Genomic DNA, 27765 nt, shown 5'->3' on the forward strand with positions numbered 1-27765 from the left:
AAAAGGAACAACTTGTAGGAAATTGAGAATGTTCTTATTACTAACTATTTCTGAAGATTTGAGTTGTGGAAAGAAACCAGCAAACTCCTCTCATCCTGAAAGGATGAATTATGAACAGTGTCATAGAGTGAATGCACTGCAGAACAAATTCCATCGAACTGTAGAGTGTCATAAACAGCTTGAAGAAGGAAAAGCTAGCTGTGCTGTGTAGAATGCATGTAAATATTGAGCTCTGTCTGTTTTATATCACAGTATCTGTTTGATTCACAAGTTTATAGCCGTGTTTCCTAAGGCACATTTTTAATAGCTTCCCTTAACCTTCACATAAAAATTCCTAACATCAAGTATAGTTAGACATTGAGAAATGATATATTCTCAAATGAGAACAGTTGCTGTAGTTTATTTACCACATCACCTTAAGTATAAAGTGTTTTGGCTTGAATCTACAATACTTCTGGTCCTCATAAAAGCCTAGGGGCTAATAAAGCTTTCAAGGGATGTGAAAATCCAGCTTCTGTTTGTTTTGCAGAAGGTTAGGTAGAAAATATCCCTCGCTGTCTCCAGTTCTGTATGTGTAGAGGGTTTTGGGGTAACGTTATAGAGCAGAGCCTTTGAGTGGTCAGGTGGTGGTGGTGGAAGTACGTCTACGCCTGACTTAAAAGGCATAGAAACTGGTGTGATCTTGGTGAAAGTATGCTGCCTGATTATATGAGCATATCAATATTTTTTGGATTTCAGTATCACTTGTAGATTTTTCAGAAGAACTTTCGTCCCTTTCCGGGAGTGCCTGAAATACTGAATAGTTTCAGAATAAGTGTGGGGAGAAATAGGAGTCAGAAGGTGAATTTAATCTGTTTTGCAGCTTCACTGCAGTATGCCATGCTATGTTAGCTTAAATATTCATAGAATCATGGAATTGTCTGAGTTTGAAGAGACCTTTAAAGGTCTAGTCCAACCCCTCTGCAATAAGCAGAGACATCTGCAGTTAGATCAAATTGTTCAGAGCTCCATCCAGCCTGAGCTCGAGCTCCTCCACATATGGGGTACCCACCACATCTCTGGGCAACCTGTTCCAGTGCTTCACTACCCCTATCATAAGAAAAAAATGAAAGCTTTTCTCATACATCCAATCTAAATCTCCCCTCTTTAAGTTTGAAACCATTTCTCCTTGTCCTATCACCACGGACCCTGCTAAAGAGTCTGTCCCTTCCTTTCTTACATCTCCCACTTAAGATACTGGAAGGCGGCTATCAGGTTTTCCTGGAGGCTTTTCTTCTCCAGTCTGAAAAGCTCCTTCAGACTGTCCTCTGAAGAGCTCTCAGATTGTTCTCACAGGACGGGGGGTAGGGGGGAAGGTGTTCCATCCCTGGGATGATTTTTGCGGCCCTCTTCTGGATGCACTCCAACAGGTCTATGTCTCCTCTACTGAGGACTCCACATCTGGATGCAGTACTCCAGGTGAGGCTTTACCTGTGCAGAGTAGAGGAGCAGGATCACCTTCCTTGACCTATTGGCCATGCTTTTGATTCAGCCTGGGATATAGTTGGCTTCCAGGGTTGTGAGGACACATTGCTGGATCATGTCCAGCTTGCAGTCTACAGTCCTTCGAGATTTTTGGCAGGACTGTATGCAATCTTTTCATCCCCCAGCCTTTATTGATAATAGGGATTGCCACAACCCAGGAGCAAAATTTTGTACTTGGCAGAATTGTTTAATTTTGAGTTGAAGAAAGTTGTCTCAAGTGATGCTTATGCAAAGCAGCTTTGTTCACTAAACCTGTTGCTGCTGTGGTTGCTGTGATATTGGGGAGCAGTGGAGCATTCTCTTGCTGCATCAACAGCACAATACTTCTAGAACAGGGTATAGTAGCTTCCAGACAGGCTTGTCATGTTTGCATCTGAGCACCTTACCTGAAGAAACTTGCAATTTTATTTTTGGGAAAGGGTAAAGGACTTGATTTACAAGAAAAGATTTAAGATTGCAATGTAAATAGCTTAGTTAAGTAATGTTTAGAAGATTCCGAGAGGAAAAGAGAATGTTTTAGTGTGAAAGACTTGGTAAAATGTAGAGGATTAAATGCAAATAAAAAGCATGATTAGAAAATGCTAAGTCCAGGGAGGGCTTGTGGTGGATGGAGTGAATCTTTCCAACGAAGAAACCTGGTTGCTTGGCATTTTTAAAATTAAGCTGAGGACAATATGTGAGTGGGTATTGGGAAAATTCTTTCAATTTAACAAAGATGTGCTTCTGTTTCTGTTGAGGGCATGACTGTGAAAGAACCTTCTCTGTGTTGTGAAATTACAAACTGATCTAGTGTCATGGAGTAAAGAAGAGCAAGTCTGATGTATTGACAGTTCTACTTTCTTTGAGCTGCAACACTCCCTAACACAGAAAAAAAAAAATGTCATGCTGATGAAGGCAGCATTTTTTTCTCTTCCTTGTGAAACACAATTGTTACATGAATTAGGGGCTTGGACTCGATGATCTCTAGAGGTCCCCTCCAACCCATACAACTCTGTGATTCTCCTGGGTCCACTGCTCAAGCCTGTCTATATTATTGCCCCTTTAAGATAAGGTCCTGCATTCTTTTCTCCCACAAAAGTAAAATTTCAGTAGGAGTTTGAAGCTGCTTTATCTAGAGCACCTGGATGGCAGTATCTTGTACATGTGGAAGGCTCTGTCTTCTCCTGCCCTCAGAGTAGTAGGTTGCCTCTGGTCTTCTGTTGCCTGATTACTAAGGTGAAGTGAAATATAAATAATACAGGAATAGAAGTAAAGATTGTTTTAAATCATGGAGGTCTTTTTTTGCATGAACTACTGCTATAAATAGTCTAAAGCTGATTAAACAGAGAACACTTTTGTAGTCTTTGGTAATCTCTGTCATCAGTTCAACTCTGCAGTGCAGTGATGTCTTTCAGATCAACATTTGGCTTCCTGAGGACTAGCACTTAAAACGTTGCTTTGAAGTTTACAAAATTTAAAGTGGTGCATTTGAAAGCCTGTATAGCAAATTTCCATGCTGTCCATGGGTTGACCATATCAAGGGACACTGCAATCTATGGTTTGTTGGGGTTTTTCTTTGACTGGTCTGCTCACATCTCTTTGAGTGTTCTATATAATATTGCAAGCGTTTACTCTTTTTTATTTTATTTTTTTTTTTTGCCTAATCACTCCTGAATTGCTACCTGTATCATTTTCTCTCAGAGTATGTTAAAGTATCTCTAAATTCTTGTAATGAACAAATCCCGGGTTTAAAAGTGTGGATATACCAAGCAAGGTGTGTGTGTCTTAACCCAGTAGAAGGGGCTTGGAGGATGTGTTTGGGGTAGAGAGGCTTTTTTAACAAATTTTGGAGAATGTTAAGTCTACTTTGGTCACTCAGCCTTGTTAAATAAAGGAGAGTCAGCTGGCTGTAATGGTGACCATTTGTTAATAGGTGAGGGGTTTCTTGGTCGGATGGAAATTGTGCACTATCACTGAAGTGATCTGGAGAGTGTCCAAGATTTAAACAACTTGATTGCTCATATTCTCTGTAGCTTGCTTAAGCATTTCTGTTTACAGATGTGTAAAGTCAGCTATTTGTTGCGTAGTGGGATTGCACTTCCTGTAGGTCAGCTGAATTCTTCGGAACAGAGTCAAATTTTTTTAATATAAAGTCTGTAGACTTTGCTGATAATAGCTGGCAATGAATACATGTGCAAAGTTGAAGAGAATTCTTGGAGAAAAAAGGCTCCAGGGAGGCCTCACTGTGGCCTTCCAGTACTTAAAGGGAGTATGCAAACTGGAGAAGGAACGATTGTTTACAGGGATTGATAGTGATAGGACAAGGGGGAATGGTTTTTAACTGAGATGGGAGATTTAGGTTAGATATTAGGAGGAATTCTTTCACTCAGGGGGTGATGACACACTGAAACAGGCTGTCCAGGGAGGTTGTGGATGCCCTGTCCCTGGAGGCATTCTATAAGGTTAGCTGTTGTATTAAGTATTCTGGACTTTGTTCTTCATCTTTTTTTTTTTTTTTTTTTTTTTCCATTATCTGACATGAAGTGGAATGTAAGAATGGCTAGTTATCTATTGCAACTTTCATGCTTACTTTTCAGAAGTGAGCACTATCATCAACTTAGAGTGAATGTGAAATTTCTGTAGAGCTTATGGGCAAACATGCCTTGACTTCAGAATGTTTTTTTCAGGAGTATAGCAGCTGACACTAGCTTTCTTGGACACAGATACAGTTTGAGTATTACTCTTTTTTTTTCTTTTTTTCAGATGGAGCAATTATCAGATGAAGAGCTTGACCATGGTGCAGAAGAAGACAGTGATAAGGAAGATCAGGATCTGGACAAGATGTTTGGGGCCTGGCTAGGAGAACTGGACAAACTCACACAGGTTGGGGAGGTTTCAGTCATGTCATAGAATAATTATAAATAATTATCACATGTTTATTTTCATTTGAAAGCTAACTACTTTAACCTTAACGAGGATCTTTTTGAACACTTCAGGTGAGTATGAATTAAGACTTTTAGCTGTGGTGCTTTGTCAGGGTCAAGTATATATCCTTAGCTGTTTTGTTGTGTGTGGATAGAAGATGCCTCTCTTCTCAGTTCATTAGCACTACCACTTGGAGCAAGACTAGATGTAGCATATGACCAACTCAGTGTTCTTAAAAGAGTACTGAATTAACTTATTTTCCCCATTTCCAAGTTGTTAAATTTGTTTTTCACAACCTGATAGTTATACCACTCCCGAAGGGTACAATCCATTTGGAAAACTATGGAATTGATCTTTTGTCCTCATGTACATAGAGAAACACAGACTTCAGCTGGCTAATGCTAGGCTGTATCTCCAAACACACAGTTGGGCATTGTCTAGTGGCAATGTAATTGAATCTATTTGTTGCACCTGAACAGCAGTAAGGAACAAGAAAGTGTGAATGATGTCAATGATGATGTGCTAAGGTCACCTGATACACCCTAGAGGACCATTATTCCAGAGTGCTTTTCCAGCATCAGAGTGGCAGCTAACAGGACACCTTTTGGCATTTTTTTTTAGTGCTTTTTGTTTTCTTCTCAAGCAAATCTTACTTTTTGCACGGTATGACAGAGTTCCAAGACAAAAGTCCATTTCTCTGTGATCTCCTGCTTTGTTTTTTCCAGCCATGTGTGCTGGCTCTCCTGAACAGTATAATTCATTTTCTCATTCTTTGTATAGATTTTAAGTAATGATGTGATGCTCCAAGTTTCAATAAGCTAGATGGGAAGAGGCTTCTCTCATCACTTCGTTACTGTATGCCTGGGGGAAAAGGAAGAATCTTCATCTTATGAGAAGACTGACATAAAATGGAGTTAATCATACAACAGAACATTTCAGATTCAGTCTCATGCATGTTATCTTTGGTTTAAAGGACTATCTGCAAGTTCTAAATGCAGATGGCCTTTTAAAATACGGGAAAATGGGGCAATAAGGAATCCTACCTTTCTAAATGAATAGAAGATAACCTGTAATAAGTCTAAATATCATAATTCTTATTGTCTTTAACTCCCTGTGAAAGATTTTTAATGGTGAGAGTCCTTTCAAAGACCCTATGCCTTCAGATTGCCTCTAATGGGGATCTTCATGTAGGAGCACAATTGGTAATTAGCATTAGATTTTTGTTCTTGGTTTCACTTCAGCAAATATGAGTAACTTTCAAATATGTGTGTCTTACTTAGGGCTCGCAGCTGTACATTTAATATACAGGCTTTCTGCTGATACCTGAATTTGCATCCTAATCCATGCAGAATGCTTAAAAGCTGTTTCTCACTTATGTACTGCTATGCAACACAGTCTACAGTTTAGCCATTCAGTTGAACTTCTGTCTTTTGTAACTACTGAGAAGTGACATTTCCCCCAGAACTTTGAATAACCTCATAATATTTTGTATAAACAAGTTAATGCAGTCTGTTGTGTCTCAGATTGCTTGTTTGGTAAATAGTTATGTCTTGATTCAGCTGAAGACCCAGTAAAGGGGCGTGATTAAATTTAATGAGCTCCAAAGAGCGTTCTGGTGTAGTTTTAGCAGTTGTTGCTGTTTATCAGCAGCACTCTGAAAACAGTGGGAGAAGAATTTTGTCCCCAAGTTCCTTGAACTTGTAACTTCTTTTTCAAATTTTCTACTTCTGTGTATTTGTTTTGGGAAGATTGAAAGTAAGACCTAGATTCCTTTCCAGACAGGAATTCTTTGTTAAAAGATATGAAATTGTTAAGATGCCTTTGAGATAATTTGAATTCACTTTGCCCTTTTTAACCCTTTGCCTAGTAAAAGCATTATAAAATGCAACCATGAAATTTTCAACACATGTCGGCAGTGTCTGCATTAGCAATTGGTGTCTGGTTACCCTGTTCAATGAAGTAAGTATTCTCATTTTCCAGAACTAGTCTTTTAGTGCTGTTTCAGTTCTCAGCAGCTTCCAAAAATGAAATTTTGCATTATTAATTATGGAGATTGTTCTCTAATAATAGAAGGGCTATTCCGAAACTAATGCCTCCTATTTCATTATGTTGGTCCACAATGTCAGAGGTGGATGTTGGTAGTATGGTGGTCGGGTTGAACCTTCCCACCAGTATTCAGTTACATTTTGTTGTTGTGTAGCAGATGGCAGCCTTACAAAATGGTGTCTGACATGGAAGTGCGTATGAAACAAAGGTGTGTTGTTGAACTCTTCCATGCAGGAAAAAGTGGCATCCATAGACATTTGTCCATTTTTGCTGAATGTTTATGGAGACCAAGCAGTGGATGTGTGCGCAGTGAGGCAGTGGGGGCTGCATTTCAGCAGTGATGTAAATGACATGAAAAATAAGTGATGTTCCAGACAGCTGAGGAGATTTTTACAAGCACAGCATGCAGGTTTCTGTTGGTTGCTGGTTTTAAAAAAAAAAAAAAAAAAACAAAAAACAAAAACCAACAACAACAACAAAAAAACCAACAACAACAAAAAAACTTGCACAGCTAAGAGTGGTGACTGTTTTGAAAAACAGTGTTCAGTAGCCAAGAATTTACTTGATCAAATAGTGTTATTGTGCTCTTTACTTTCATGGAAATAAATAGGAGGCATTATATTTGGAGTGATCTACATAGTAAGAGTATATCCGAGTTATTTCAAAGGATAGAATCATACAATGGTTTGGGTTGGAAGGAGCCTTTAAGATCATCTAGTTCCAATGCCCTGCTATAGGCAGGGATACCTCCCTCTAGCCCAGGTTGCTCACAGCCCCATCTTGCTGGGCCTTGAATGCTCCCGTGAAGGGGACATCCACAACCCTGTGTACTAACATAATTGTTCTTAAATTTAATAAAACATACTTTAGATGTTTTTATCCAGAATATGTTTGCTTTGCAGGCAATCTCTTGGCTCAGTTGAAAGGAATGATCCCTAATGTGCCTGCTTTGTTTCAAGTTTTCTTTGCTGCCTGTAGGGTTTTAATCTGATATTTTTCAACAGTTCTGTATGGAATGATATATGAACTCCACTAGAGCTGTTTTTTCCACATAATAGAAAATAGTTCTGGATCACTGCCTTGTGATCATTAACTGATGACTGCCTTCCTTAAGCAAGGACACAGAAAATAAAAAAAGTGTGGATAAAAAACTTAAAACTTTTTGTGCTAGAAGATGCTCTTCTTTTAGACAAACGTGTATTTGGGAAAGCTTTATTATTAGAAGTGTTGCTTTTATTCACACCCTCTGCAGGCCTGTCAAGCAACGCCAGGAGCTAGAATCACCACATAGCACTTCTCACTCTGCAGGTGTCATGCAACTTTTGGTTTTATCCATTGGATCATAGTGCCCTACTGCTTGCTTCTTACTGCTGCTGATTAACTGCAAAGTTCTATGTCCGTTAATGGTCTTTTGATTTCATGTTTTGTGGTTTGTTTGTTTTTTTTTTTAATCCCTTACTAGATGTTTTGTTGGTTTTTTTTTGTTTGGTTGGTTGGTTTTTTGTTTGTTGTTTTTTTGTTTTTGCATATATATTTTTTTAAAAACACTATCATATTTGGGAGGGGGTCACTTTCACAACTCCATGTTTTTCACAGAAAAGACTTATGAGAAAAATACCTAAATTTAGTAATTAAAAATCTTTTTTATAAAAAAGGAGTTCTCCATTGAGCGCTTTTCTGTGCTTATACCACAGATATGCTCATAATCAAAGGACGCATTTCTTAGGGTGTCACAGTTTGCATGTGTTTAACTCCTGCACTACTCTCTGCAGAGTAGTTGTTACGGATAAATCAGCTGTGTTACGTATTAGCTCATTTTGAAACACAGCTGAAACATGCATTCAGAATTTGTTCCCTTTTAAATCAGTACCAAGAAAGATTAATATCTTTTCTGCAGCTAAGTCTTTGTGATGTAGTGACATGTTTTTTAGTCAAAATCCTGGAAAAAAAAAACAAACAATCATGCTTTTGATATGCCAGGAGCATATCAAATTGGTTATAGAGAAAATTTATTTTCATCAACCTTGAGGATTTCTTTGTCAAATTATATTCTCCACCTTTTCTTATCTTTTTCAGAGTTTGGATTCAGACAAGCCTGTGGCACCAGTGAAGAGATCACCTCTCCATCAAGAAACCAACCTTGCCAACTTCTCATATCGTTTCTCCATGTACAATTTGAATGGTTCGTTGACTTATTTACCTTCCAAAGTATTATTTTAGGAAAAAAAAAAAAAAAAAAAGTTGTTTAACCATAAATGAGAACATTCTGAAATGGTTTCAAAGAATGTTAAAATACACTGTAGCTAGAAGTGAGAATGTGTTTGATAACAGCCTTGCTTTCTTATGGCAGAGAACTTTGAATGTTCTCCAACCTTGTCTTTTATAGCACCTGGTATCTAAGAGTTGTAGTCCGATATTTATAAAGAAAACTTGTACTGGGATCTGGCCTCGTGAAAAAAGGAATTAATATGTATTGTAATAAGTTGTAATACAGGAAGCTTGTAATTTAGAGTTTAAGTGTGTGTATAGTATTTTTTTAGTGTCGTGGGTTGGTTTTTTGTTTTTGTTTTTAAAGTAATGTCACATTTGCCTAGCAATACTCATTTCATTGAGAAGCTGAAGCATGATGTATACATTTTTAAATTCTGTTTACAGCAGAGCAGTTTCAACCTTTCAAATGTAACTAAAAAATCATGAGTTTCTCCTATCAGAAAGTATATTTACCCTATATATATATTTTTTTCTTTTAGATCAGTCAAGAGTACTAGTGCAAATAAACTTAGTGTTTATCAGTGAGGACAGGTTTTGCAATATAGGTGGGAAAATACAGCTTCCTTGGCTCTTGTCTTTCAGCTATTGAATTCAGTAACATAAAATGAAGAGTTGCTTAGAGAAATAAAGCAACCCTGCTCATACTAAAAACTCTTCTTCATTGCAGAAGCTCTTAATCAGGGGGAGACTGTGGATCTAGATGCACTCATGGCTGATCTCTGCTCCATAGAGCAGGAACTCAGCAGCATTGGGTCTCATTCAGCAAATAATACTGCAGTGAAACGCCTTGCCACAGAATCCAAAGTTCAGAAACCACCTAGTAGCCGTCCTTCTACTAAGCATGGCAGTATGAAAGGATTATCCTCTTCATCTGGTAAGGTTACTAAACCATCACATGCCAACGTTTCTTTGGATGACATCACTGCACAATTAGAGAAAGCTTCTTTGAGCATGGATGAGGCAGCCCAGCAGTCTGTAGCAGAAGATGCCAAACCAGTAGTTAATGCCCAGCACAGGAGGACAGCATCTGCTGGCACAGTGAGTGATGCTGAGGTGCGCTCAATCAGTAACTCCTCCCGTTCCAGCATAACTTCTGCAGCTTCCAGCATGGACTCTTTGGATATCGATAAGGTGACAAGACCTCAAGAACTGGACTTAACATCACAAGGGCAACCAATCACCGAGGTAATGTCATTAATTTAATAATTCTTTTGGTGTTTTTTCTTCAAGTATTTTTTTTCTTCTTTTTCTCCCCCCTTTCTTTTAGGCTGATACTCCCTGCTAAACATGTTCCATACAACAAAACTGATTACAGATCAGGATTGCTTGCACATGGGCTACACACTGTGGCTTTTTTTTTTTTTTTTTTTTTAGCTTTTGTCTATCTGCAAGGAATCTTAATGTAAAAGGTGTTGTTGTAGTTCTTTTTATTTTTTTTCCAAGAACTTTCCTCATCTTTTCATCTTCCATATCAACTCATGTGTTTTAATGTTTTATATGTAATGTTTTTCTTTTAAGTAAATCCTATATGCTGCTTTTAAATTTAAATCTAAGAAGTATACAGCTTTGAAAAAGGGAATGAAAAGTTGAAGGACATTACTACAGTTGTGTTACTGTATGCTTTCAGACTACTGCATGTGTGACGCATACTGTGAATGGAGCTGTAACAACAGTTCACCACTTCTTAATATTCCTCTTAAATGTGTGGCAAGGAGGACTCTTCCAAACAATGCCCAACACAGAAAACCAATTGGTTCATGGTAGAGCAGTACCAAATTTGAGGTTTGTTTGTGTGCATTGGTTAATAATAATCAGACAGCAATTTTTTTTTCCTCAGTAAAAGCAGAGTAAGTTTGAGAAATGTTTGAGAAGTGCTGGTGTGTTACATGAGAAATGGAACATTTTCCATTGAATTTCAGAATTTAAGGAGAAACAAAAACCTGACTTATTAGTCAAAAGACAGCTGTACTAAAACAAATGTTCACTTTCAGTTTTCTCTCTACAAAAAGACAAGTGGAATAAGCTAAGTTCACCAAATCAATAATAAACACTAATTTGAATGAATTGCGCTTAAACCACGTCTTTATACATCTGCACCAAAATTTCAGCTGATGCAAAGAGTGAGTGATGCAGACTTATCAGTTTCATGATAACTCATCAAGGTGATACTTCAAATTTTTATTTGAAATGGTGAGAAATGTGTTACAGCTTCTTACAGAAAAAGCTGATTATCAGTATTTTCTATTATTTTTGGATTTGTATTGAGCGTAGAAAAACAGAGGTAGATAGAAATGTGTTCTTTTCTCTTTCGAAAGTTGAAATGCAAACCTTTTCAATATTGCTGTAGATTAGAGCCCAGCTTGTGACAGTCTGATTGTATTGGTTTTCATTTGTCAGTCATCTTGTTTCTGTGATACAAGGCTTACTTTTCTTTTGGATTCCTGACAGTCATGCTGACAGTCATGGAGATATCTCTTTTAATGATTAACTTCATATGATAATGCACTCTCCTTGAGCTAAAATGACTTTTCTATTTCTTGAGTTCCTCTCTTCAGTGAGTTGCATGGTATAAAAAAATCTTTATTTCACTTATTAAAAATTTAAGCTGTTCTTGGTAGTTGATTTTTTGCAGGTATCAGTCTAGATATCAGCCTCTCTTTTTTAAGAAGTGATATGCTGAGGCATCAATAAGGTTACCCTTCCAGTCTCCCATTTTTCAATTCTTTGCATGGAATGAACGATCAGCAAACCACTTGCTCCGCCTGTGTGACTGGATGTTGTTGAATCAATAGGCACGGTTCCAGAAGTTTGTCTTCACAGGAAGCTAATCCATATTGCTTCAAGTGTTGCAGTTGGTTTCTCAGTTGCTTTCTGAACTCTTTTAGTCATTGACTTAGAGGCTCAACACTTCCCCCTCCCTCCACCCCCCCACAAGCTTTAGAGGCATTTGAGAGCTGTCTTTGTAAACTCGGTGATTGCTTCTCGGAAGAATGTGGCAATTGTTTCTTTGCTCAGATAAGCCGCTAAGAATGACTCCTTCAAGGGAGGTAACCAGAAAGTGGTGTTAATTTGAGAGCCAAATTCTGCTCTCTACTTGAGAGCGAAAACCTTTCTAGTGATCAACAGTGTTGCTTTGTTCCACACTGTCTGAGCTGTCATCTTAATTTCAGTAATCTGAGGAAAGTATTTATCTCTGAGAGATTTTACAACAAGCTTTAGAATTTATATTTAACTACTCAATATAAAATCTCTTACTTGATGGGACTTCTAGTATGAGGGTGTTTTTCTTGTCTCAGTGCTGGTGATCTGGCTAAATGAAATTTGTTTGGAGTTTTGGCAGATTCAGTGGTGGTGGTTTTTCAGTCAAAGTAGTGTTAAAAGTGGGCCAGAAACCCAAGGATTTGGGTTTGTAGAATCACTGGGTTGGTAGAATCACTGGGCATCAACAAGGGAGTTTTTTCTTTTGTTCATTTATTGAACAAAAGAGCTGAAAACTATTGCTTAGGACTCTATTAATCTTCATGTTTAGGTTGTGAACTGAAACATTCTTCCCTTGTAAGACTGAATTCTGTCCTCTCGCCCACATAGTTGATTCGGTTGTACTGTTTCTAGTGGAGGACATCATTCAACCCGAGGGAGTAGCTTTGGGAGAGGACCTGCTGCCAATGTGGGGGAAAAGAAAACCAGCATAACACTAAAACCACTTGGTTATTATTATTATTATTATTATTATTATTATTATTATTATTACGGAGAAACTGGGAGAAGCTATACTTCATGGCTTTAGCAGATGCATTTTTAATTTGTTATTCCCACCAAATACTTTAAGTTTGCTCTTTTCTTTTTGCCTGTCTTCCTTGTGGCCTTTCTGGTCTTGAGCTGACCTTTACAATTCTTTGCTGCTATGGTTCTTGTCAAAGAGTCAGTGACTTGGCAGCTCTACCCTTTTGACTGATCCACTCTGTTCTCTCCAGGCAGTGTAAGGACTTAAAAATAAATAATAATAATTTAAAAATAATAATAATAGAAAGTGTCTTCCACAACTTAGTTTTATAGGAATCACTAGAGGAAGGGAATAACATAAGTAAAATAGAGGACTTCTGACAGGAGGAAGTGCTTGCCTGAAAAAGAAAGTTAAGCTTTGTAGTTACTAACTTCAGTGTTCTATCTTGGAAAATAGTTCTGCAATGTGTTTGAGCCACTTGGCCTGGAAATGTAGGGAAATGCTGTGAAGGAACGACCATGCACTGGCATGACTAAAGTCATGGATAGTCTGGCACCCTTTCTGACCGATGATAGTGATAGATATTATGTAAAGATCTGCAGTTCTATAGCCACCAAAAATGAGAGGGAATGAGGGAGGATTGCTGATGTGTGCAGATACTTGTTGGGGGTGGGGAGGGGGAGTGTGTAGGCAAAGAGCTAGAGGGAGTACATCTGTTCGTGGTAATGGATTCTTCAAATCTTCTTGACTGAGCAGTAGGAATGGCACTTGCGTTCTTACTTGTCCTGGCAGTCTGTCATGTATGGACTTCATGTTATGGAAAATGCAGAAGCATCGTGACAAATAGTGACTCTCAATGATCCTGTTCACCAGGACCTTCCTTGTTGGTTCACAATGTCCTGAATTTGTGTGTGCTGCTTCCAGGGGAGTTGACTGAAATTCCCTGAATTGCCTAAAATCAGTTTTATTTGTGGCCGTAATTATTTGTTTTTTCCTTTCTTAATGATTCTTAATGTTACCTATTTGGATACTGTGAATGTTAATGACTTCGAAGACTTCTTCTGTAGTCTCAAGATTTTTTGTTGGTGGTACTAAGTGTTGTCTGTCTGCACTTGTGCACTTATCACTCAGCATTGCTGAGTGAGAAAAGTTGCTTCCACCTTCTCAATGCTCTGTCCCCTGCAGTTTTTACTCAGTTGAAATTGTTTTCCACAAAACTACTTCCCAAATCCATGCTCCAACTGTATTCTTTTTAAATTGGTAGGTTGCTTTTCATCTTCCATGTTTGTAAATCTATAATGAGTGGCATCCACTTTAAATGTTAATTTCTGCTTATCAGATATTTTACATGAATGTAGAACTGAATGAGTGTAGCAGTAGCAAGAATAAGGAAGAGGAAGCGATGGCTGCATGAGTAACTTGTCCCCTTCACCTTCCAGTACTAATTGTTTCTGCCCTCCATTCCTTCTGTACCCCTGCTACCAGAAATTCTCTTTTTGCAGTGAGCTGTGGTAGATAAAAAGGAGAAAGAAGTAGTGGGGAAAGAATAGAGAACTGTGTTGATCCTGCTTGTATAGCTAGCAAGACGTCTGATGATTTTAAAAAAAAAAAAAAAAAAAGCCTGTTCATGATCAGTCATTGTTACTGTCCTGCATATGCTTAATGAAGGCATCACAGATAAGTTTGAAGTCTGCCATCTGGTCTGACTCAGTACAGCATCCCTCACAACCTCCCTCCGAACATGATATAGTTCTTTGTAACCCAATTGGCATAACTAGAGATCCTGACTTGCACACAAAGATAACTTCTAATTTGATGTAATAATAATTTAGCTGATTGTACATTTATATAAATCATAGAATCATCAAGGTTGGAAAAGACCTCCAAGATCATCCAGTCCAATCATCCACCTATCACAGTATTTCCCATATAGAATCACAGAATCACCAAGGTTGGAGAAGACCATAATCTGTATTGGCCAGAAACTCCTGTGGGATAAAGTAGAAAGTTTGGAATGGATATAAGGAAAAACAAAGTTTGTGTTTCAGAGCCATTTTGCCTTGATTCTCATATGGGTTATTTTAGTTTCCACACAAAGGAGTACAGAAGCTTTTCTAACCATAACAGAGTATTGTGGGCCATGTTTTCTGTGTGATCACTAAAAGTGTTGTATTGCACAGAAATGTGGCTAAAATTGTTTGGATTTTTTGTTTGTCAAATTAAAATAAGTGAAAGAATAATAAGGATATAAGCATTATCTTTGTATTGGTAGGTCTTGATTGTGTGATCGGCGTATCAGGCTGATTTCATGATTTCATCAGGCTGCAAATTTAGAACTTGTGCAATGTTTTCCATGTAGGAGGAGACTCATGAAATTGCAGCAGGAAGCTGGTTAGTGTAAAAGGAGGAAGAATATATTTACCTTCTGAGATTTCTAGTCAAATTTCCCTGACACTGATGATTAAGCTTAAAAATTTCTTCCCCAGAAGGAACAGGGAAAGGAAAAGGAATAGTATACTTGTGCACTTTGATGCAGCTGGCTAGCAAAGTTGCTATCAGCACAAAACTTTCAGTTATAGGTTATTTTTTTACCATCATCAGGTTTAACCCTGGCAGGCGGCTCCTGACCACTCAGTTGCTGCCCATTCTCGCTGAGTGGAATGGGGGTGAAAATTAGAAAGGTAAAAATGAAAGAACTCATGGATTGAGTTAAAGACAGTTTGCTAAGTAAAAACAAAAACAATGTGTGAAGGCAAAAAAGGGAATTCATTTGCTAGTTTCCATCAGTTGGTGGGTGTTCAGTCACAGAGCTCACTGTGTGCAGTTATTGGGAAGGCAAGCACTGTCACTTCAAATGTCCCTCTCTTCCTCATTCTGTACCCCAGCTTTTATTGCTGAGCATGGTGCCAAGTGGTATGGGATATCCCTTTGGTTAGTGTCGGTCAGCTGTTGTAGTTCTGTCCCCTCCCAGTTTTTTGTGCACTCCAAGTTCCTTGCTGTCAGGGCAGCATGAGAAGCTGTGAAGTCCTTAGTTCTGCTCAGCAAAAACAGCATTTTCTCAACACCATCAACAACGCAAAACACAGCACCATAGATGAGCGTTTGTGAAGAAAATTAACTCTGTAGCTAAAACCACAACACTGAAAACAAAAGGCATTGTTTATACCTAAACATTGTTCTTCTGTGTTGTTCTGTGGTGTTGGAGTCTTCTTTGGACTACCAAATCAGCTGCCTCTGCTGCCTGTTGATTTGCACAGAAACTTTCATGGTAGCCCTTTGTTTGTCTCCAGAAAAGTAGTGCTTTATCAATAAAAATTTGCCTTTAATATTCTCATTCTTTCTTCCTTTATCTTCTTCTGAAGATATCAGATGCTTGATAGTTTCTCAGGTGCAGCTCTTGTGACTTCTTAAGATGAAGGCACATAGTTCAAACTTCATCATTCTCCACTTTCTAGTTACCAGCTTCTGTGGAGGATGGTGTATGTGTGCTGTTTTGATGAATAATGCTAAAGGGATGCTCTTCTTATCTGCAGTCCAGTGGTCTTTGTTATCCTTTTAGCTTCTCCTTTTTCGTCTTCACATGCATTGCTTAGAGGAATCACCATCACTGACTTCTGTCAGTTGTGGAAGGCAGTTTAAACCAGGTACTGCCTCAGAAACTTTTTTTTTTTTTTTAATAGATCTCATTGACTTCATTTAGATTCCATAGTGTTTTAGAGAGATCCTTGTTTTTGTGGCAGAGTTTACTAAGAAAAAAATAGAACGTTAGTACAGACAAGCTGAGAAAATGCTTGATTAGAGGCTAGAACTCTTAATTGATTAATCTACAAGAGGAAGAAAAACCTGATCAGTGACAAAGTATACGTAGACAACATACATCTCAGAAGAAGCCAATAGACCTGGGTTTGGAAATTCTCATGCTTGCACTATGATGGTACCAAATTTTGTCAAAAACGCTGGTAGGAGTTGTACTCTATTTCTGTTGTAGAGCAGTACATTCACTGGAAACTACAAGCTGTGATTTAGTGGAGCTTTTGAAACTGTACATTTTTTTTGTAGATATACCAGTCTACTTGAAACAAAGATAAATTCTTTTTTTTTTTTTTTTTTTTTAACTTATAATTAGACTAGGGAACAGAAATATCACATCTGTAGGAAATATGCAACAGATGACTTGTTTGTCCTTAATTCAGATTGCCAAAAATCAAATTTGGAACAGATGACAAAAATTGAGAACACAGCAGTCAACTGTGGGGCATTAAAATCTAAGAGGAGAAAGGAATTTATGCAGTTTGCTTCAGTTGCATATACTGTTATGATATAGGACAAAAGCTAGGGTTTGTCATATTAGCAAAGGAGTTTGAACCCGCAGAGTAAGACTGTGTTCTGATGAAACAGCTGAGAAGTGATCTTCTATCTGCGTCGGTATTGTGCATGCTGGTTGGTGTTCAGTCCCTAACGGTATAATGATGACTGCCTGTGAATAGAATTGCATACATTTTGTTTTTAATTAACCAGACTTACAGCCTTGATTACATTTCTTTATGTTGAACATTTTACTTAATCTCATGTTCTTAAAAGTTCTTCTAGGTTTTAGAGCATCCATATTAGTGGGTTCTTATCATTTAATTGTTTTCAGATTTTTGCATATGTCCTGTACCCTCCTAATTGAAAGGGTGAACATCTCCCCAGCTATGCCTACCCATTGTCTTCTAGTGATGGAATTTTTGATGACTTGATGTCTATAATAAGTTTTTTTAGAACTGAGGTATAGTTTAGTTGTCAACAAACATGGAAGATAAGCAAATGTTACTGCATAGTGCAAAAACAAACAAACAAACAAAAAAGCTACACATTCCTTGGGTTTCTTAACTGCTTTGTCTTGTTTTCTTGTGTTGTAAGTAAAATCATCCATGGGGTGATGTCTTCATAATTCTTCCTGTAATTAAAGCAGTCCTTCATCAGTCAATTGTAGTAAAGTTTGTGGGCTTTTATCCTTCCTTTCAGTGTTCTGTTTAAGGAAACATCTCTTTTTGGACAGGACAGACGACTATTTTCCATGAAGCTACATTTCACCTTTTTTTTTTTTTTTTTTTTCCCCTCCTATGTTTTTTCTTTTGGGAAAATTCCACTGCTTGAAACCTCTTTTCCGCAGACATATTTTATTTGGGATTTCATGTTCAGTTTATGCTCATTTCGATTTGTGCTGTTGCTGAGTTAGATAGTCTTGCCCCACCTTGTGTTGGCACTAGTGTTTGTGCAGCTGCCCAGTGATTTGTATCAGCTCGTGGTCTCCCTGAAAAATAATCCTTCTGCGTAAGTTGTTCCCTGATCTCTTGGATGATGTGGTCAAAATTGCTGTTGACCACATGAGAGGTGCGTGAGCCTATGGTTGAGGAAGGTTAGAATTGACTCCTGAAGCAGTTCTGCCTTAAAGTTCTTCGCTGGTAGTGAAACTAAAATTGAACTGTTTACCAGCATTTACAATCCTTTCTCTCTGTCCTCCTGTGTTTCCCAAGGAGTTTGTGTACAACAAGAAACCTTTACAATGTCTGCTCTTTCTCTTGAGAGGCACATAGATGAACAAATGGTGCTTCTCCTGCGCATAGTTCAGCAGTTTCTTGATGTGGAATGTCTGCAGACTTGTTTCTTAAATTGCAGCATATTTCAGTAGGATTATGCTGTAATAGTCAGAACTGACGTAAAGTTATGAGGATCCATAACAGTTAAGCAATATGTGCTGTAGATTAGATTTTATTTCATTTTTTTTATTCCTGATACAGTTCAGAGGAAAAAAAAATAACAAAAACAAGGCAACAACAGCAAAAAAAACCAGCTTCTAAACTGAACATTTGGAGTTAGGAAATTCCAATTGCCTGTTGTGAGATGGAGTTGCACAAGTTCCGGGAGGGCTGGTCACTTGGGAGTGCAGAGTAATAGTTCTGGATTGTCACTTCCAGTGTCTGGCTCCAATATGCTCTGCAGCAGCCAGGCATTGCAGTTGTAAGATTCTGCAGTTTTTGGTACTCTCCCAACTGTGGCCCAGGCATTCCTGAACTTGGCCAATCTTTTGTTCATGGTTAGTTGTTTGCAGCTCAATTGAAAGACTGGGCAGTGCCATATGAAAGAATTCAGCCTTGAGGTTTTTAATTGTGATGGACTAGGCTTCAGTAAGGCTTTGTAGATTACAGTTTTAATTCTGAAGGCTCCTGCTCAGAAAAATTCAGTTAATTTCCCATGGACCAGCAGAATAATGGTCTTTGAGGATGTCATTGACAACAATCCATTTCATGGTCAGGCATACAAAGGTATTAAAGCCTTAAACATAATTCTGTTTTGAAGGAATTAATAGTAACCATCCTCTAATAGTAAACCATCATGGAAAATTTCTGTCTTGGTTATAGCTTGGCAAAATGTGTTTAAAGAGCTGAAAATACGTTGTATGTATGGAAATGTCAGACAATTCTGCTCTCTAATGGTACAACATTAGTTTCCAAGTGATGGTAAGACCAGATGATCTTAGTGACCTTTTCCAGCCTTAATGATTCTATCATTCTAAGCATATGTATTCTTTTTCTGGCGTTTTGATAAGAATAAACTGCAACTTCCTTTTCATTTCTGTATCTATCAATCCCTAACTCGGTAACTAAGTTAGCAAAATTAATGTGCCTGAAATAAATATCTGTACCTTTGATAAAAAGGGGTAAGCATTGAGTGCCACACTGGAAATCTTTAGACACTTTAGGCACTCATTTTTAGGAGACACATATATCCTATCCTAAGACACTGCAACCTTTACTCTTAAGAAAAAAAATTAGGGAAATAGAAAAATGCTTTCATTTCTTTTTTAAATAAATAATGGTATGAGGGTGCTTGGGTCTAGAGCAGTATGTCCAGCTGAAGAAGAGGTAAATCTGTATCCACTTTTTCTTGTTATGTCTACTAATTGTCACTAAAGCATATTTATGTTACTTCCTAGTATGAAGAAATTGATGCAGAAAGTATATGAAGTTATATGAAGTGACAGGCTGTTGTGTTGTTTTATTTAGAGATTTTAACACACAGCTGTTATTTAGCATTCTCCTTGGACAAGGACTACCTGGGTTTGTTTGTGTGTGTCTACAAATGTTTTACTGCAGTGTTTTATCTTAAGTTAATGATGATTTCCACTCTTCCTTGCATCCAATCTCTTTCCCTTCCAATAGGATGAGAAAAAACCTGAATCTCGTCTTTGAGTCATGGCTGATTTAAGTCATTGATCATTTGTAAGAAATTGGCATAAGGGACACTGCAATTTTTAAATGTAGTTTGGTTTCCTTTAATTTCATTAATTGTCATCGCTTTTTTATTCCCTTTCCTGACTGAGAATAAAGGCTTTCTTTTCTTCTCCTTTCTTTTCCCCTCTTTTCCTTTTGCATTTTTTCCTCCTCATTTTCCTGCTTTTTTACTCTCTCTCTGTGGGACATTCCATTAATCAGTCCAAGCATCCCATTAACTCTTCAGAAGAGGAAGCTGAAATGACTCCTGTAAGTTACTGTCACATCTATGTATAGTTTCAGTTTGTTGGCATTTGTATCAATTTGCCTGTAATATAAAAAATCACATTAATAACTTCATTTGAATCCTCTGGTACCATGATAGCACACTAAGTACATTGTTAAAGTTAGACTTTCTCAATCTGAAGGTGATCATTACCTGTTTTCTAGTTAATTAGAGGAGCCTACTTGAAATACACTTAGAAGTTTTTTTCTTTTCTTTGAAAGCATAGTTGTTCCTGGCAGTCCATTGCAAAGGAAGGCATGAAATGAAATCTTTAAGTTATATATTAATCACTTTGTAATGTGTGTTCTTATATGTCCCACACGAAAACACGATCTCAAAGAATTTGCAAAGAAAAAATTTGGTTCTCCCTTCCCCTCTTTGTACTCTTTTTGGGACAACGTTTAAAAAAAAGTGTGTATGTGTATATGCAAAAAAAATAAAATAACAATTCTTGAGTTCTGTTTTAAAAATAGTGTATTCTAGCTGTTTCTGCTGATTGTCTAAAGAATTCAATATACCGATGTAGTCATAAACTGTGGTAGTTTCCTTTTTAAGAAAGTTTTGTGAGCATAGAGGTTTTTATCAGACACTGCTCACTGCATTCTGTATTTTCCTTATTTAAGTTTGGTTCCTGGTGAAAGAGGTAGGCTTTTTAAAAAAAGTCTTATTGTGTTTCTTAGCTGTCATCAATTAAATTCAAATTAGTGGCACAAGAGTGCCACCAGCTGGTTTAACTAGATATGAGTTACTATTAAATTGTGCTGGGAGAGAGACAACTTTGTGCCAGGACATGAGATCCCAATGTTGCGGTGGGAGCAGGTGGAAGGACACTGGATGGGTTTCACAGTGGATGACCAAGAAGGTCTCTCAAGTAGTAATTCAAGTTTTGGCTTTGTTTTCCTAGATTTTATTGGTGTTATTTGTTTGTCAGGGAAAGTACTTTGGACGGAAAAGTAGATTATTTATAGAAATTAGGCATTTATGTTGTCAGAACTTTGATTTAAATTTGAACTTTAGGAGTAGGGAGGAGGGATGAGCCATTTAGATCCTCATCATGGTTCAGTGTAGTCATATTATCTTATGGCGTTATAACAGAATCACAGGATCACCAAGGTTGGAAAGGACCTAAAAGATCATCCAGTCCAACCGTTCATCTATTCCCAATAGCTCCTACTAAACCATGTCCCTCAACACAACATCCAGTCTTTCCTTGAACACCCCCGGTGTCGGTGACTCCACCACCTCCCTGGGCAGTCCGTTCCAGTGCCTGACCACCCTTTCTGAAAAGTAATACTTCCTCATGTTCAGCCTGAATCTCCCCTGCCGTAGCTTGAAGCCATTCCCCCTGGTCCTATCACTGATGACACGACAGAAGAGGCCGACCCCCAGCTCACTACAACCTCCCTTCAGGAAGTTACAGAGAGCAATGAGGTCTCCCCTGAGCCTCCTCTTCTCCAGGCTGAATATTCCCAGCTCCTTCAGCCTCTCCTCATGTGGCCTGTGTTCCAGACCCCTCACCAGCTTTGTTGCCCTCCTTTGGACAGAATATTTATCTACCTCTGAACAATGGAGTATTCCTGGGAAGCCTGTATTAAAAGGCAGCATCAGTTCCCCTCTGGCATTTTATCTGATCCATCCTCTAAAATAGACAAAATATTTTACAATTGCAGTTGTAAAGGAATAGCACGTTGTTCCAAAATGAAACATCCTCTAATTTTTTTTTTTTAAAGGAAACTTTGTTTATAATGCCTGTCTGCTTACTGCATGAACTAATTTTTTTTTCTCTGGGTTTATGTAGATCAAACATTTGAAGTGATATGCACGTGTTTAGCCGAGCTATGTAATATCTCAGAACTCAGCTGGTTTGCTTTACTCCATCTAATCATTCTAACTTTTGGTTATCTGGAGTACTGTAGAAATGTGTTACATAGAAGTAAGGAATTTGTCAAGACATTGTCAAAAGATGCATGTGCATGACTCTACATGTTTCTCTCCAGCTCAGACTACGCATTTTATTGGCAATACTTGTTCTTATGAAGGACCATTATTCTTAACAGCCAAATAATTTTACTGTGGTTATCTGTTTTCATATTTTGTTGCAAGTCTAGCAGAGCAGTATTAGAATAGAATAAAAACTTATTACTGGATAAATATGGTGCTGTTCTTCAATATAAGATGGGAACAGCCAAAAGGAACAGTGATAGGACAAAGGTTAAATTATCTCCCTTAAGCTTCTCTGTTGGATAAGTATTTTCTGGGAAATGGTATTTGCTTTTAAATAGATATTCCTTATACTAAACCCTAGGAAAGAGTTGTGAATGTGCACTGTAATGTTCGTTTTACTCTACTGCACAATTCATTAAGAAAAAGCGATGCAACTTGTCAGAGATTGTGATCAGTGATTAGAAGTCCATCCAGAAAGTCTTTGAAAGAATTGCTTGAACTTGTCTCTCTCTACATGGTAAAATCAATCAACATGGTAGTAACAGCTGAGACATGCAGCCACAAGGGAGGAAATTTGCAGTGTAGTGGTGGTACGTGAGATACATTCAATATTCTTGTTTAATACCACGTATCAATCTGATTTCCTCAGCAGACTTGTGACTGAAATTCTGTAGACCGAGCTGATGATTTTGCTGTTCTGTAATAGATGCTGCACATGATGATCCCTCTAACTCTGTTATTCTTCAATTTCTATGTTTAAGAAACATTCCTTACAGGTTGCTGCTTGTTTTGTTTCCTTTTTGTACAGTTTAAAGTGTATTTTCTGAAAAACTTGCATTATTTTTTACAAAAAAAAAAAAAAAAAAAAAAAGAAAAAAGGTGGGGAAAAAAAGCTTAGTTGTCAGTAAAGTTTAGATTATTTATGGTGACATCTTTTAAAGTAATAGTCAGCATAGAAGGCATGGAACCAGTTCCTTGCCTCCATGTGACCAGCTTTTAGTAACTTTGTACAGCAGAAGCGGAATTTTCAGTTTTACAGGACTGTACAGGATTTTTGACAAATGAATGTTTTTGTTCTGAATGTTCTTTAAAAATAAGTCGTTTCTTGCAGAAAAGAAACCAGTAGCAGGTAAGCAAAGCTCTTAATTCTATTCTGTGACCTTTTGTTCAGAGAAAGTTGATTAAACTTGTGTCCTCTTAGCGTGACTGCTTTTATGTGAGTGTTAGGTTTGTATTATTTGGGAATGTTCACATTTTTATGGGAGGGAAAAGAACAGAAGATGTAGGTGCGTTGTGTTGTTTTTTTCCCCTTAAACTCTGCTTATCTTCTGTAGTCAATATGCTATAAAATTACTGACTACTTTTGACCTGTGTTCTTTCTCTTTCTTTCTGAACAAGCACTCCTATTTGGACAGGGAAACCTCCCTCCTTCTGAGAAACATTGCAGGAAAGCCTTCTCACTTGCTGACCAAGGTGATGCTTCTTCTTTCCACCTGCATGTGACTGTTCCTATGTAGAAAGTAGCTTTTGCGGTATGCTGTACTCCTCCCACCCCTGCCCTTTCCAGGAACTTTTGCATTTACTTAGATTATTTTCCTGTTTGCCCAAGGTGTTTTTGAAGAGCATTTTATTGTCTTTGCACGTTTATCAAAGTGTTCAGTTTCTTGGCAAATACTTAATAATTATATCAACAGGTTAAAAATGTGTTAGCTACAAAGGAAACATACTGAGCTAGGAGCTGTTCTGTTCCTATTCCCACTCAATACTTTAAGAAAATAAAGAAGAGCTGCAGTGGTAGAAAATAGGTGAGAGTATTCTGTGCTGTTAAAATGCACTAGTATCCTGTATGGAAGCTCAGTCACTTTATGAAGATAAACTGTAGCAAGTAATAGAATTAATTTATTTTAAACAAAGGCAATTTAGATATAATATAGGGTGATAGTGTTATAATAAGACAATGGTATAGTGAGCCAGGTGTAGACAAAGCCTGATCATAAATACATTTTCCTTATGGGTCAGTGATCTATTAAGAGTCCACAGATTGCTGATCATTTCCTCTGGTTCAATTTAAAAGTTGCAATTTTCATATGTGTTTCCCTTTGAAACTAGATTAGGAGAAAGAGAGCAAGCCAAAAATCTCCCAGATGAAAAACAAACAAAAAGCATGCTGAGATGAAGTGTATGCACTTTCACATTGGTGAGAAAACTTTGTTTGATATCTGAAGTGTCAGATATGTCTGATGCTATTTACCTGCTTATCTAACACTCCTTGTGTTATTTTTCTAAAAGATGACATGGAGAAAAAAAAAAAAATCTTCAACAAACCTGAATTTGCCAAGGTAGATTTTATCACTTCAAAACAATAGAGAGAATGTTTGATTAGCTGAAGTAGTTTGTGTTTTCCAATAAAAGTTTGGAAATACTGCTTCCTTAGATATCTGAAGATTCTTCCCAGAATGCCCAGTGTGCATCTTGTGCAACACTTTTTGGCTCTCTAAATAGCAGATGAAGCCACATAGTTTTCTTCTTTTGTGACTGTTTCTTCTAAACCTCAAGTCTATGCTACTTTCCCTTTAGCCTGTCATCTTCCCCCATTCCATCAATATATACACACACTTCCATAACTCTAGCATCAGTAACGAAGCAAACAGCCATCAAGCCAGCAAATCTTGCTTTGTTGCAACACAAACAGAAGCCATAATATTTTTTTTGCCTCCATCTGTTTTCATATCTTCCCTTTAGGTTATTTAAATACTGAATGTGTATTGGTTACCATATGGAACTTCAGGCTTATTTAAAAAAAAAAAAAAAAAAGAAGACAAAATATCGAGTCTATCAGATTATGTGAGCACAAACTACTTCGTATGAGTAGTTCTAACAATACTCATGAAGTTAATTTTTTGGATTTTTAAATCTGTCTTATTTGGCTTCAAAGCCTTTGAGTCAGGTGCTTATGATGACTTTCCTGACATTCTAAGGATACTATTTCTTCTTAACTCAGCATAGGATTATCTTAGTATAGCTGAGCCCTCTACTATCGAGCATACAGTTCTGGTGTGAATACCTTTAGTGGTTCCCATCTGACCTCCTGTAGAGAGAAGTTTTGTTAGTAAAATGATATGATTCGTAGAATCATAGAATGGTCTATGTTGGAAAGGACCTTAACAGTCATCTAATTCCAACCGTCTTGCTATGAGCAGTGATTACATTCCACTAGATCAGGTTGCCAAAAAGCTGCATTGAACCTGACCTTGAACACTTCCAGGGATAAGGCATCCATGGGTTCTCCAAAAAACAATTCTGTTCTTCATCTCAAAAACCTCCAACTCCTCCTCACTGTCCAGCTTGTATTTGTGCTTGGAACTGTACCAACGCAGGTGCAGGGCTTTGCACTTGGTCTTGTTGAACAGCATGTTCGTACAGACCTATCTCTCTCTATCTCTCAAGTCTGTTGAGATCCCTCACAATGGCATGCCTTCCTTCGGGCATGTCAATTGCACCACTCAGCTTGACGTCGTCCAGAGTGCACTCAGTCCCACTGTCCGTGTCACTGACAGAGATGTTAAACAATACCAGTCAGTACAGACCTCCAAGGAACGCTGCTCATCACTGATCCCACTCAACCTGGACGTGAAGCCTTTGGCCACAACACCTTGAATTTGGCCATCCAGTCAATTCCTTATCCACCAGGCAGCATGTCCATCGAATCCACATCTGTCCATTTTAGAGAGAAGGATGTTGTGTGGTGCAAAGCTTTGCATGCTTTGCAGTCCAGGTAGGCCTCATCCTTTGCTCTTTTCCGCTAATGCTGTAATCCTGATGTAAAGGCTACTGAGTTTGTCAATCACGTTTTGCCTTTGGTGATGCTTTCCTGGCTGCCTCTGGTCACCTCTCTGTTTTCCCTGTGCCTTGTGGATCATCTGCACTGTGATCTTGCTAAGTACAGAGGTGAGACTGGCTGGCCTGTAGTTCCTCAAGTATTCTTTTTTCCCTTTTAAAAATAGGGGTTATCTTCCTCTTTTTCTAGTCACTGGACTGCCACAGCTTTTCAAATATGGTGGATAAGTGACTTGTGATGTTAGATAAGCCCCATTATGAGAGATGCCATCTTAAGAAATAGGGCTTTTATTTGCAGTTGTACTTAGGTATTAGATCTGTTAAATGTATGATCACATTACAGCTCTAATCTGGTGGCTCTGGCCTGCCAATTAGTTGTTTTTTGTCTTACTGTTTCTTGTATTCTTCCCCTTCCTTTATCTACTCCTTATATTCAGAATAAGGAGATTTTGAGAAAGAAATATAAATCTTGTTCTCTGATAATGTAACTCCTTTTAAAAATTCTGGAAATGAACTAGGTTCTTGTTGCTTTGCATTCGTGCCTAGACATAATTCATTTTGCAGCACATGGAAGGTCACAGCCCCCCCAAAATATATATATCTTTTCATTGTGCTGGTCTCTTCATTTTTAAATGTAGTTCTGTGCTTTATTGCTCACAGCATTTACCCCACATCCCACCCTCTTTTTTTTTTTTCTTGAAACAGAAGTTAATATATATCCGTGAGATAAACTACAGAATGTTGAAAACAAAGCAATTAATCTTTAAAGTCTAAGCTTCAGGCTTGTTTGGAAGTAAGCCATCTAACTAAGCTATAGATTTTGAAGTCTGTAATTCTTTATGGCTATGGAATACAGAGCAACGCAGACACAAATAATTTTGGGAGAGTATTCAGAATATGTTCTAGCCTAGGACATGCAAATGGGAAATAAAATTGCATGTCACATTTCTGAGTTATCAGTTATTTAACTGTTCTCATGTATGTGAAGCTTAGACTATGTTCAGGAAAGACAGGTGATGGTGATTTAGTGATGAAAAGCTGCAGATACGAATGTCAGCATCTTCAGAAAATGTCTAGTAATGTCTTTCTCGTTGACCTGAAAGGCAGATAATCTTGTTATGAGTGCAGATTGCCCTGGTTTTGTAGGTTTTGGTTACTACACTGTGTAATCCCTCCAGACTTTAGAATAAATCAGCTGCGAAGTGATCTTGATGCATCTCAGGTCAGTCTGGTTCAGATGTGCTTGATACTGAATCTCTGTAAGTGAAATCCTTTGCACTATTTTTTTTTTCCCCACTCTGAAATCACTACTGATTTTGTCAAGCCTAGTATAGGCACTTTTTCAGGGAGACAGCATAACATATGTCCCTGTTGCATAAGATTCTCCTCTGTCTTAGATTGAAGTATGCCTTCAAAATGGTATGACGTCTAATTGGAGACCAGTAACCACTGGTGCACTGCAGGATTCAGTAGTGGTCCAGTACTGTTTAACATCTTTGTTAATGATTTGGTTGATGGGTAGGGCATACCCTTAGCAAAACTAGGAGGAAGGGAGGATATACTAGATGGTCGTGCTGCTGTTTGAAGGAACCTCAACAGGCTGGAGAAGTGGGCTGACAGGAATTTTGTGAAGTTCATTAAGGGGAAGTGTGAAGTCTTGCAGCTTGGGAGGAACTGCCACAGGTACCAGTATATGCTGGGGGCTGCCCAACTGAGAAACATCATGGCAAAATAGAACCTGGGGGTTTTGGTGGGCGTCATCTTGACAGTGAGCCAGCAGTGTGCCCTTGCCACAAAGAAAGCTAACAGTATCCTAGGTTAGATTAGGAGTGTTGCCAGCACATTAAGGAATATGATGCTTCCATTTAACCAGCACTGGGGTGGCCGCACCCACTGGGATGACTCTCCAATTTATGATAGTTATGGAGATAGTGAATGGAGTCCATTAGAAGATTCTGAGGCTGAAGAAGTGA

At 38.0% G+C, this 27765-nt stretch overlaps 1 protein-coding gene across 1 annotated transcript in view; it reads left to right on the top strand.

Annotated features, from left to right (window-relative positions):
- Nucleotides 1-27765, top strand: part of RAPH1 (Ras association (RalGDS/AF-6) and pleckstrin homology domains 1) — an 81217-nt gene that overhangs the window by 30229 nt on the left and 23223 nt on the right. Inside the window, 3 exon segments of the mRNA XM_042822084.1 lie at nt 4267-4386; nt 8551-8656; nt 9413-9930. Coding sequence (XP_042678018.1) covers nt 4267-4386; nt 8551-8656; nt 9413-9930 — 744 coding nt within the window.

This window comes from Centrocercus urophasianus, unplaced genomic scaffold, assembly GCF_019232065.1.
Source record: "Centrocercus urophasianus isolate 14NV4802_14NV808 unplaced genomic scaffold, USGS_Curo_1.0 seq_20, whole genome shotgun sequence".
NCBI lineage: Eukaryota > Metazoa > Chordata > Aves > Galliformes > Phasianidae > Centrocercus > Centrocercus urophasianus.